The sequence below is a fragment of the Bufo bufo genome, chromosome 11, assembly GCF_905171765.1.
Source record: "Bufo bufo chromosome 11, aBufBuf1.1, whole genome shotgun sequence".
Classification (NCBI taxonomy): Eukaryota; Metazoa; Chordata; class Amphibia; order Anura; family Bufonidae; genus Bufo; species Bufo bufo.
Window position 1 is genome coordinate 83,216,184 of NC_053399.1, and position 13,449 is coordinate 83,229,632.

General features: G+C 46.6%; 1 protein-coding gene across 4 annotated transcripts in view; it reads right to left on the reverse strand.

Annotated features, from left to right (window-relative positions):
- FUT8 (fucosyltransferase 8) overlaps positions 1-13,449 on the reverse strand; it is a 172,686-nt gene that overhangs the window by 76,590 nt on the left and 82,647 nt on the right. For 3 of the 4 annotated variants that reach the window (XM_040411701.1, XM_040411703.1, XM_040411704.1), the window contains one exon: positions 11,673-12,026. In XM_040411701.1, the coding sequence (XP_040267635.1) occupies positions 11,673-11,875 (203 nt within the window). In that variant the 5' untranslated portion in view covers positions 11,876-12,026. The remainder of the gene's footprint in view (positions 1-11,672; positions 12,027-13,449) is intronic. The other variant, XM_040411702.1, reaches the window with a different exon arrangement.

The window sequence follows — 13,449 nt, forward strand, 5'->3', positions numbered from 1 at the left end:
TGACTTTATTGGCCCAGGTTCCCCACAGATCAATACCAAACAATGCAAAAGAAATTGCATTTAACTGAAAAACGTCTAGGCACTTTGGCAACCTGGCCCGAGGGATCTGTCAGGTCCTATGTACGAGCATTAAACATGGCCGCTTCCAGTCCTATTAGTGTATTCACAAATGCCAACATCAAGCACGCAATGTATAAGAAAATCAATGTCGTCGAGTGAAAATGAAATTGAATCTTTATGGCCATAAAAAAAAGCCCAAGTCTATTAAATGAGATAACTGTGGAGGTCACAGCGAGGAACGATTTGTTCCATTTCCTATGGCAGAGGGGATCGTCCAGGGCACCAGGGACATTTGTCTTTTATCTCTGGCTGAACGCTGCTTACAAAAAGCCATTCTCAGAGAATGAATTCAAAGTCCTGGAATAAAAGTAACCTCTAGATTAGCGGTGCCGCGATCAATTTTAATTGTGCTCAGTAGCTAGGAGGGAGAAAAAAAATCAAAACTCATTACGGACTCTTAGACTACAAATTAGGTAACGCGGCAACATATTCATTGAATGGAGGGGGAGGTTAACGCTCGGTAAACACGACCTCCGATCAGACTCACCGTGTGCCCGAAACCTGCATATCATATGGGCGTGGGGCGCTGCCCCATTATCTTTAGAAATGTGCCTATCCTAGGAAGCTCAATGCAGTGACTTACACCAGTTAAACCACACAACTGTTACTGTACAACGCATTTTATGCCACATGTGACTTTTTGCATTTTTCCAGACGTTCTCGGCACTTTGCAAAAAGCAGACGGGCTAATAAATAGTGGGGTGTGCAGATATTAAATGGATATATCCTATATTATAACTGAAGAGTATTTACATTAGGGGGCGTTATACCTATTCCATAAACATGAGTGGGTCTGAGATGCAGTACCAGACACAGCCTGAGGACAAGAGAGGTGCCGTTTCTAGAAGGCAGCAGTCATGTAAGGGTAGGTTCACGGCTATGGCAGAGAACAGCCTGCCGGAGTTCACCAGATGTGGCCTAGCCAGATACTGCCATTATAGTTATTGGGATCCCGACGCTTACCGGTATAAGTGCCAGTTTTCAGCCAGGCCGCATCTAGTCAACTCGGATCTGCTGGATCCGATAAACATAAATGTGAACTTTCCCTTATTGGAATCTCACATATTCTTTTTAACCACTTACAGACCGTCAGACAACTTTAAATATCTGGAGGGTACACATTTAGGTCAGCAAGAAAGTTTTATGGAGACTGTGCAGCTACAGAAGTGGGGTGCCAGAGATCAGTGACAGGCTCCCCATAGAGAAGTCAGAGACGGTTTACTACTGTCCCTACCTTCCCCATCCTTATATTGTATGTACACAGCTCAGAAAACAGCTGCCACCTACCTACCGTCCCAGCAATAATCTGATCTCCGGGTAACAGCAGGAGCTGCTGGTTCCTAGCACACCCAGATCAGCGAAATAGAAAGTAATGTAATGTATCCCAAATGTCTTGCATAGCCTTATGCGGGCGTCAAAGTGTAAAGAAAAAAAAGAAATGCCACTGAAGCTTCTAGCCCTGCCCCCGTGAACCCTGACATATGTTGAAGCTACCGTAACAGAATCGAGAAAAATATGAAAAACTATTTTCCCAAGTGTCATGTTCCACCCAAAAAAATTACCTAAATAAGTGAATAAAACAAAAAAGTTATGGCTTTTGAAGCGCATGTACTAGAATATGTGAGGTCATGAAGGGTGGGGATGGCCCATTCTTCAACTGGTTAAGCAAATATACAATTCCTGGATCCAACAAAGAGGAGTCAAATCCTGGAGATAAAAAGAATTATTGAACAATGGCATATATTAGGAAAACGAACCCCATTCTTCTGTCGTTGACTCGCTAATTCTTTTCAGCGCCTCTTAAAACCCGATGCCATGCTATAAAGCCGAGACTTCCGATCGACAAAACAGCTTTCAACTCGCTATCATAGAGGAGACATTGCAGGAAAATCCTCTGGCTTCTTTGTGAACCGGAGAAGAACGTGGCTGTCTTAACGTTGCGAGCTTTGGAGAAGAAAAAAATCTAATTTCTTGTTCCTGAATAATGTTTTGCGCTCATTAAAAATTACATAAAGGACATTGGCAGTCAATTAAAGAATACTCCGTCTAAAGGTCAAAGAAGAAGGGGAAAAACAGAGAATTGACTAGGTACTCAAGCAAAAAGATTTCCCTGAAGAAAACCTTTATTAAGAGCAAAGCAATGAACCATGAAAAATTAAATGTAAGAGAGAGAGAGAATGAAAACTGCAGTCCCCCGAATACTGTGGTGGCATCATAGTGCTCCCGGTAAATCCCATTACAGTATGGTTTCTACATTGTAGCAGTTTGTGGCTGTCATCTCTAAACTAACCCCCCCGAAAGACTGAGAAAACCAGCCGCAGCTATAAACTGAGCCCCCAAAGACTGAAAAAAACTGCCGCAGCTATAAACAGACCCCTCAAAGACTGAGAAAACCAGCCGCAGCTAAAAACAGACCCCCAAAGACTGAGAAAACCAGCCGCAGCTATAAACTGACCCCCAAAAGTGTGAGAACGGCAGCTGCACCCATAAACTGACCCCCCAAAGACTGAGAACAGCAGCCGCAGCAATAAACTGAGCCCCCCAAAGACTGAGAACAGCAGCCACAGCTATAAACTGACCCCCAAAAGTGTGAGAACGGCAGCCTTAAACTGACCCCCCCCCCCCCAAAGACTTAGAACAGCATCTGCAGAATAAACTGACCCCCCCCAAAGACTGAGAACAGCAGCTGCAGAATAAACTGATCCCCCCCCAAAGACTGAGAACAGCAGCTGCAGCAATAAACTGACCCCCCAAAAATGAGAACAGCAGCTGCAGCCATAAACTGACCCCCAAAAGTGTGAGAACAGCAGCCGTAGCTATAAACTGACCCAAAGACTGAGAACAGCAGCCACAGCCATAAACTGCCCCCCCCAAGACTGAGAACAGCAGCCGCAGCTATAAACTGACCCCCCAAAAGTGAGAACAGCAGCTGCAGCCATAAACTGACCCCCAAAGAGTCAGAACAGCAGCTGCAGCTATAAACTGACCCCCCCCCCCAAAGTGTGAAAACAGCATCCATAAACTGACCCCCCAAATACTGAGAACAGCAGTTGCAGCCATAAACTGACCCCCGAAAAATGAGAACAGCAGCTGCAGCCATAGACTGACCCCACCAAAGACTGAGAACAGCAGCCACAGCTATAAACCGACCCCCCCAAAGTGTGAGAACAGCAGCCATAAACTGATCCCCCAAAGACTGAGAACAGCAGCTGCAGCCATAAACTGACCCCTCCAAAGACTGAGAACAGCAGCCGCAGCTATAAACTGACCCCCAAAAGTGTGAGAACAGCAGCCATAAACTGACCCCCTAAAGACTGAGAACAGCAGCCACAGCCATAAATTGACCCCCAAAAGTGTGAGAACAGCAGCCACAGCCATAAACTGACCCACCAAAGACTGAGAACAGCCGCCGCAGCAATAAACTGCCCCCCCCCCAAGACTAAGAACAGCAGCTATAAACTGACCCCCAAAAGTGAGAACAGCAGCCATAGCTATAAACGGACACCCCAAAGACTGAGAAAAGCAGCCGCAGCTATAAACTGACCCCCCCCCCCCCCAAAGACTGAAAACAGCAGCTGCACCTATAAACTAACCCCTAAAGACTGAGAAAACATCTGAAGCCATAAACTGACCCCCCAAAAATGAAACCATTAGCTGCAGTCATAAACTGACCCCCCAAAGACTGAACAGCAGCTGCAGTTATAAACTGACCCCCCAAAGACTGAGAACAGCAGCTGCAGCCATAAACTAACCCCTAAAGACTGAGACCAGCACCTGCAGCTATAATCAGACCCCCCCAAAGACAGAAAACAGCAGCTGCAGCCATAAACTGACCCCCCAAAGACGGAGATCAGCAGCTGCAGCCATAAACTGACCCCCCAAAGACTGAGAACAGCAGCTGCAGCTATAATCTGACCCCCCCCCCCTAAAGTGAGAACAGCAGCTGCAGCCATAAACTGACCCCCCAAAGACTGAGAACAGCAGCTGCAGCTATAAACTGACCCCCCAAAGACTGAGAACAGCAGCTGATGCTATAAACTGACCCCCCAAAGACTGAGAACAGCAGCTGCAGCTATAAACTGACCCCCCAAAGACTAAAAACAGCAGCTGCATCTTGGGGGCTCATGTACATGAGCGCACTTTTCTTCGCTGTGCAGTGACAATAGGGCCATGTTCACACTCTTTCATGCATATGTGTGTCTGATCCGATCTCACTGCAGGTCCTATTTCTGTCCGTTTTTGCACACAAAAATAGCCATTTCTACTCATGGGCATATGAAAATAGGGAATGCACAAGAATGCTACCCGTTTTTCAAGGATCTGTTGTTTTTTTTTGTGGTCCAAAAATCAGACACAGCCGTGTGCATGAGACCTAAAGGTAACCCTTTCACAGGTAGAGAAATGCAGCTGTAAATGTATATAGTTTTTTATAGATCTTTGGATTCTCCTCCATTTTTTCATGTAGGTTTATCAGCACTCAATCATGAAAACAACCTGCTGCGGCTGCTGTCACACGGATGCATGGAGACATAAACAGAAACTTCTTGTGGCTTCCTTCTGGCGACCTGTGATCACATAGAAACCAGACGAGCACAGATCTGCTGAACGCCTCCACCTGCAACATGGCTATAAGAATCAGAAACTAGAAACTGTCTTATTCAAATACAATTTTTCAAGATGACTGAGCAGTGACCTCAAATTTCTGGCATCAGCGCTAAATACCCAGAAAGGCCACGTCACGTGTCAGACCACGAGGCTGTATGTATCGCTATATTATCACTTTTAGAAACTCTCAGTATGACAGGAACTTCACATGAAATTTAGTTGGGCCGGCTGCCAACATGCTAAACCAAGCACACCGGGGGGGATGTTGGGTTGACTATTAGTGTTGAGCAAATTGAAGTTCACAAAGTGGACTTCGATCCAAATTTTAGAAAATTGCACCCGCTATTTACAAAGAAATGCGCTTCATGACAAATTTTTGAGAACTTCATCTCTATTGAGTATATTGGGGTCCCATCTACACTGGTGAATTGTGGGAGATGGCCGTTTCTACATAGTTTTGGACCTCGCAGCTTAACCTAGGCCAGTGACGTCACGTTCATCGATCACGTGGCCTATGCGCTGCTCAGTCACATTCAAGTGCTTGGTGAGCTGTGAGGAAGCAGCGGGGCTCAACTACTTTCAAACCATCTATTTTTCTATTCTTCACAGTACAGAAGGCACAACACGCCTTGTGGTTACAGATATCATATAGGGTACAAAACCTTGCTAGTTGACGTTTACACTAGGTGGCGCTATTGGGGAACGTTCCACACAAATCACAAGAGATCTGAATGCTGGGACTCCCTGTGATCCGGAGTAAGAGGGGTCCACCTCTCTGAATGGAGCAGTAGTGCTCATTAGTCCACCAGTCCATTAACATCTATGGAACTGATGGCTCGCTGTCTCACGCTGCTCTCTAGCCCCCTCTCAGGCCACTCTGTTACAGCCACTATTCGGCTCGTGGGCTGTCTGTTACAGTAGACTAATGAAATCTATGCTTGCTATGTGCAGCTAAAATTTGCGCCATTTTCTATCTTTAGTAATAACCTGTCAAAGATGTTGGTCATATCCTCTCATGATTTGCGACTCTTCTGGGCCAACATACTGTCCCCCGACAGTCTTCACCATGAATGGGAGATCTACATGAATGTGCAGAAATAGCAATCGACCTAGCTGCATGCAGGAACATACAGCGTGGAAAACCTGGGAACCCCAAATGAGAAGACTACAGGCTGCTGGGAAGCAGACTACAGGTGTCACAATCCCTCCCATGACAGAGGTGAGAAGATCAGATAGACTGGCGGCACAAGAGGGTATCTGACAGTCTCTCTGTTTTCTCCTTTCAGTGTTGTGTTTGGTAATGACCACACCTCTTGTCAGGTGCAGCTTGTGGTCATTACTGAGGCTCTATTTAGTTCTGACTCACACTGCTTACCATGGGGTTGATATTTCCTGCTGGAGTTGGATGAGCTGGTGTGTTGTTCCTTTGGATCTCCTGCTCCTCCATTCTGCTTTAAGATAAGTCCATTTTGTCTTGCATTTTGTTTTTGCTTGTGTGTGTTGTTGTCTAGGCTTCAGGGAGACGCTGGTTCCTTCACCTTGGAAGGAACCAGTAGTCTCATTCCCTGCCACTATTCCTAGGGCCTTCCAGGGTCTTCAGGGCCTAGGTTCCGGTGTATGAGTATTTCCACTTTCAGGTTCTACTCATACTGGCAGGAGTCAGGGAGAGGTCTAGGGATTCCTAGGAGGTCTCCCTTAGCATTGAGGCCTAGACTCCAATCTATTCCTTCTGTATGTCATTTGGTGTTATCCCCCCCTTATTACTCATGACAACAGGCCATCATAAAACAGCTTATGCCTGCGTAGACAAACAGCTAGGAAACTGCTATTTATGCAATTCCCTAATACACTTCATCAGGTTAACCAAATGTGCCGGTCCCCAGCTTACGGCTGTTGGAAAACTACAAATTGAAACATGCTGTGAGTTGTACTTTAGTGGCAGCGGGAGCGCTACAGATTAAGTCCACTGTCTTACAGTCAGTTTATTACATTAATATACGACACCCCACGCAGTCATGGCTGCCGCAAGGCCTATATCCTGGGTAGTGTTACAGAATTACGGTGACTTATTACTCTGGGCTCCAGAGAGATTCTTTCCAAATTTTCTCCCCGGATACTATTTCCGCAGGTGGATTAAGAGAAGGATTAGAAGTCCGTTCTTTTATTTGATCTTATAATCAGAGGTATCTGAAGGTTACATGCCGCATTTTATATAGATTTTTCTTAGAGGCGCCTCCTCCAACAAAAACAGGGAAAATGTGATTTTTTTCATCTTCTTTCAGCTTCTGTTGTGCAGATTTGTATCTTCGAAATCATTTCATGAGATTAATCTATGTATAACAGCTATAACGGCTATGTGCTGCCCATCACTAATGCATTACCGTTGAAGGGGTTTTCTGGGGCTTAAATATTGATGGCCTATCCGCAGAATAGGTCATCAATAACGGATTGTTGGGGGTCCGAAACCTGCCCCCCCCCCCCCCCCCCGAGCAGCCGGAAGGGGCTCTTGTGCTCAGATGAGTGCTGCGGCCTCCTGCTTGGCCTGTGATGTCACATCCATTGGTCACATGGCCTTTTTGCAGCTCAGTCTCATTCAAATGAATGGGACTGAGTTTTTACAACGTATCTCGCTATGCTTGGTTTATCTGAGCATGGCGGCCCCTTTAAACGGCTAATCGGCAGGTATATCAGGAGTCAGACCCCCACAGATCAGATACTGATGGCCTATCCTGAGGGACCTAGACAAGCCCTTTAAAGGCAGTCAGTCACCAGGTTTATTCTGCTCAGACACCCTGACTTAGCACTGTGAAGCCTTCATAACATGATGTCCTTAAGCCACCGGCTGCCCCGTGGCGCTGACTGACAGCTTTCTCCTATGCACGATAATCAGCGTGTCTGTCACCGCTTTATGCTCTCCTTTAATTATCATCACTTTACTTGTGTATTGGGTTTCATTTGTCTGGACGGGTCCCTTGTGAGATGCCCTACAGGAGCACGTTCAGATTCAGACCCTGCCCTGCTTAGGTACAGCAAAGCGTGAGGACGAGCACATACACAATGGTCTCTCCAGCCACGGCAGATAATTAAAGTGTTCATCGGCATTGGGACCCCTCCACAACCAGCTAGTTTCCAGGCTTTGTCCAAACCAGGCGACCCCCCTACCCTGTGGATCGGTGATAAGTTCTTAGGGTAGGACAGCCCCTTTAAGGTAAGTAGCTTGTAAATAAATTGCTCTACTTATCTTGTGCTGTTTGTCAGTTACAGCCTTTATTATACTCAAGAGCTGCATTCAGACTTCTGCTGATTATCATCGGTAGCAGAAAACAAGCTTGGTTGGGCACCTAAAATTCAGAAAGGCAGGTTATCCCACATCAGATTACTGTACCATGTAATAGCAGTCTCAAACTCAGTTCTTTACAGTCACCAATCCGGTAAGAATTCATGTGCTGATGCCTGCAGAATTGTGAATGCAGCTCTGGAGTACTCAAGATAAGCAATGAAATGTACGTACAACGTTACTCATCTCATCATGTAGAACAATAATATATGTTAAACCGTTAATAGAGAGCTGTTTTCAAGCAGACTGGCACTGAGCTGGCGGCAGAAAAGGGGAAATGAAGCTTCCCTCCTCAGTGTGCGGTATTAATCAGATTTTTCTAAAAAAATAAACCGGCATGATTAGATCTGAAAGTGAGATTTTATTAGCTTCCAGACCATATAGAAAACTCTTGACGTCTCTAAAAACATAACCCGGGAGACCAGGCCTGGTGGTAAGTGCTGGAATAGAAGAGAAGAATGTCTTATTGATTTGCCATTCAGAAGGAGCCATGGTAACAAGACACATCTCAACTTTCTTTGGATAAGAGGCCGGCACTTGCGTCCTTCTATTAGTTGAAGCTTGGCAGCGTTATCGATCAGAGAACCTGACATGTGAGGATCTCTCTCTGAAGGGATTAGACAGAAGTGTCAGCTATAGGCACGACTCGGACGGCCTGTGGACACAGCCGGCGGAGGCTGGAAACACATTTATGCAGAGAAGCGCTCCGAGAACCCCTGGAAACTCCTTGTACTTTACACAGCAAATACAATGTCTGTATACGCTCAATATGGAAGAGCAGGAAAATTGAGACATTTTCCCCAATTAAAAGGACCCAGAGCAAAAAAAATAAAAATTGCCTACTAATAGGTAGGTAACTGGAATACCCCTTTAACACAACAAAAGCCAATCAGAGTCAAGATAACATCTGCTGCAACTGTTTTATGCGTTATGAGTGGCAAGTTAACCAATGCTTCATCTGTATGTCGCGGAGATCACCCTTTGCAATACACTGGCCTTTCCTGCTGAATACAGGACTGCAGATGTTCTGAGAAGCCTGACTGGTGGACCCCACAGACTGTCTAGTATAAAGTATACATACGTCTATATGGCAGTATACAGGGAGATCTGACCCGCTCCCCACCGAGATGCCAACCCCAGGAAGAGTCTAAAATAAAAGCCTCAATGTACAGATGACTGCACCCTCTCTATACCACAAGCAGCGCTGGATCCAGGCAATGACCCATTTTATTTCGCTGGACATATTGCACATGACTCAGTGAAATTCGCTTTGGGCATCCACACATGTAAAAATCGATGGCGTGGAATCTCCCAGTGTTTCGCTGCTTTCATTTCATGCCGCATACGTTTGACTTTGCTAAAGGGGAAATGTATAAAGAAGAAATGATCAGGCGCTGTGTGCTTTATAGTGTTTTACCAAGGCTTTATGGGGACATCTGCAAATAGAGGATGTTATGAATATCAGTGCAGCAATGGCCTCTATACAGCAAGATGGAGAACTCGGAGCCGCCGCCATGCTAACTGGCATCAAGAACGTTGGTTTCTCAGTAGTCCGCTAACAGGAGGAGGTGCCGGTGTCCAGGTAGGCCCCTAATGCGGAGATAGGTTTGTGCAATGTGATGCTAAATAGAAGGGGTTTGGCACTAAGGGCTTGAGTGAAGATGGTCCGAGTGTGCTGTAGAGCGGTGGTCTAGGTTAGCGTAGCCATGGGAAGGGGCAGCTCTGTGCAGGTCGTCGCTGAGGCTACTGTTGGCCAATATCAGCCATTGGAGCTAGGTAAAGCCTTATGGCAGTTTTTTTTCTATGGCATAAGGCCTCATCTCTATGGCATCGCGAATCTGCAAAACATGGACACCGGCCATGTGTGTCCTGCATTTTCACTCAGGCCTCCAGCTGATCATCTTCAGTCCCGCTCCCGGCACCCTGGTCCAACAACCAGGGGCGGACTGGGAACTTAAAGTGGCCCTGAAAAAAATAGGCCTAGTTTTGTAGTTGGGTCTAAATTGATGGAAGGCAGGGCCAGCAATACCATATGGTGGCACATTATACCACCCCAACAGAGCCAAATGCCACAGTCCATCACCTGTAAGGTCTATGGCCAATCCGCCCCGGCCAACAACTGATCTTGCCAGGGGGAAGTCTCAGCCAGCCAGGACTTTTCCCTGCAGCGCTTGATGCAAAGGAAATGTAGTATTATATGACGCTTATACTGAGAGGGTATGAGTCTGGGCTGCCAACATGAGACGCCCCCAAGTAACTAACCTTTGACTGATCCGGAGTCTCATCCTGAGCCCAAAGCAATGCAAAATTTGTTGTCTGCTACTGGGAACAGTCAGGCAGTAATTCTAACACATGAACCAGCATTTTTCCCTGCTATACTACTACTGGTGCTACAGGATACAGCACTGCTACCCCCCCCCCCCCCCCAATCTACACAACGCCCGCGGCTAGGCCCCCATCTACACAACGCCCGCCGCCAGGCCCCCATCTACACAACGCCCGCCGCCAGGCCCCCATCTACACAACGCCCGCCGCTACGCCCCCATCTACACAACGCCCGCCGCTACGCCCCCATCTACACAACGCCCGCCGCTACGCCCCCATCTACACAACGCTCCGCCGCTACGCCCCCATCTACACAACGCCCGCCGCCAGGCCCCCATCTACACAACGCCCGCCGCCAGGCCCTCATCTACACAACGCCCGCCGCCAGGCCCCCATCTACACAACACCCGCCGCTAGGCCCCCCATCTACACAACGCCCGCCGCTAGGCCCCCCATCTACACAACGCCCGCCGCTAGGCCCCCCATCTACACAACGCCCGCCGCTACGCCCCCATCTACACAATGCCCGCCGCTACGCCCCATCTACACAACGCCCGCCGCTACACCCCCATCTACACAACGCCCGTCGATACGCCCCCATCTACACAACGCCCGTCGATACGCCCCCATCTACACAACGCCCGCCGCTACGCCCCCATCTACACAACGCCCTCTGCTACATGCCCATACAACGTCTCAGGTATTTACCTGAATGAGGCTGAGTTGCAATACCAGACACAGCCCTTAGACAAGAGTGGCGCTGTGTCTGGGGGAGGGGGACAAATACTTTCAATAAATAGTATTTTACTTCCCTGGCATGTAACAATTATGGTAAATGAGTTTTCTAGCCCATTTACACATGAACAGTGTAGGGTGTCTACAAACAGATCATAAAGGCTAATAAAAGACCGGTATGAATGATGTGACCTTAAGTGCAGAGCAGCTTACACCTCAGACCCAGCCTGTACGTGTACAGTCATTTCTGTCACAAATACCCGGCATGAGTACATACATGTCACCGTATCACAAATACCAAGGAAGTGGTTATAAGACTGGGAGAACATTCAGCGTATAAGGGAAAATGGTCGAAAATGGTCAATGTCCTTGACCTGAGCAGATCCATCCTGCACATGTAAGAAATCACCTGTATGAGATCTACACGGGGAAGCTTTATGCATTTCTGCCAAAACATAAAGTTGTTTGTTTTTTTTTAAATAAAGTAATTACCCTAAAAAAAATGGTAACAGGCAAGAAGACGACGAGGATTCAGCCAAGCATCTCTTACCTGAGGGATTCTGCCATTCTTCTCAAGTCTTCATTCTGCTGCTTTAATCGTTCCAGTTTGGCCAATATCTTAGACAGTTCTCTACTGGAATGGTCTGGATTTTCATTATCCCTCACTAGATGTCCTCCAATGTAAAAGAGTAATGTCCCCCAGGCAAAGAGAATGAGCATTATCCACCGCCAGGATCCCGTCCATGGCCGCATCTTCAGCTTCTGCCCACAGAGCGTCGTCTCATGAAAGAAACATTGTTTTCCCAAAGTCCGCCTTGTCGTCCAAAGATCACCAGTCACTCGTCATGAAAGCCATGGTCAGCGGCCTGGTCCTCCAAATTATCTGCAAGTACAGATCACAGCACTGCTACAATTATAATTGGGAATCATACGGGTCATCATGACAGCTCAACTCAGCGACACATTTTCAATTTAAGTGAGGTTGTCCCATCACATGACAGGCGATAAATATCTGATCGATTGGGGAAGGGGGGATTGGGACACCTACCCATCACAAAAATGGGGTCCAGGGGTGAATTGAGCGACGGTTACACTGCCACTCCATTCAACTTATGGGGCTGCCTCCGCGGTCCTATAGAGAAGAATGGTCTATTCAATCTGGAGACTCTTAGGCTGTATTACACCAACAGATTATCTGGCGGATTGTCTGACCAATCATTGGTCTGATAGCCGTTTATACACACACCAACTATTGGTCTGATTGGACAGATACTGGTCAGATAATCTGCTTCGTTCATCGGGTGATCGGCTGCACGTTTCCAGGGGCAGATGATCAGGAAAGAGTGCTCCTAGAAACCTTCTCCCCCCGATAATCTGCTTGACAATTGTGCGGTGTACATCCGCCTTTGCTCCGCTCACCCGACTCGAAACAACTGCACGCTACAGTACGTTGTGCCATATAAGAAAGAGCTGTCCATCAAATTACTGAGAACGAGACACAAAGTCCCATCTGCGGCCACTCTAGAGCGCGGAACAAGGGACTTTTTAATTTTTAAATAGATTTAGAGGTTTGCTGCCTTGTTAAATTTATCATTGTTTTGTCTGTGAAGGTTCTCATTTATCCAGGTCATGGTATATCTGTAAAGAATAAATTAAGGCAACTGGACTTACTGTAGATTTCTTGAACGAGTGAAACGTTTTCAAGAAATCTACACTCAGTAAGTCCAGTTGCCTTGATTTATTCTTTACAGATATATCATTGTTTTATATTTTATTTGTGGCACAAATTGCTGCTTTTAGGCTTATTGTACCACCAGAAATAGGTTTTCAAATCTATTCTATAGGAAGTTATAGTTATCTATGTTATTTGCCTTTTTTTAGTCTATTTTTATATTTCATCTTTAATTCCTATTTATACAGATGCTATGCTATCATGCTGGATGTTCTCATACTGTGCATTATGGCAGGGCCGCTCATGGGTCTTTACAGGGAACTCACTTGTCTGGCCTGCTGTTTTTATACATTTTATATATTAGTGTATTGACGGCAAGTACAGGCAACAGTATAATGTGTATGGAGAACTCCCCCATCATCATCATCATCTGTACTCGCCATCAATACACTAATATATAAGGATGGGGCAAAGTGAATATTTTTGCCTGATCCTTTGGTTCTCCCAGGAGCAGTGTCTGGCGGTGGCTTTGTCCTCTCTCCCCACTGACTATATATACATGTTCGGCTGAACTAACCGTGTGCGGAGGAGTCAGGAAGGAGCTGGAAGAGACGGCTCTTGGCCAACAGCTGCTGTGTATGTTCACCTTTATGTC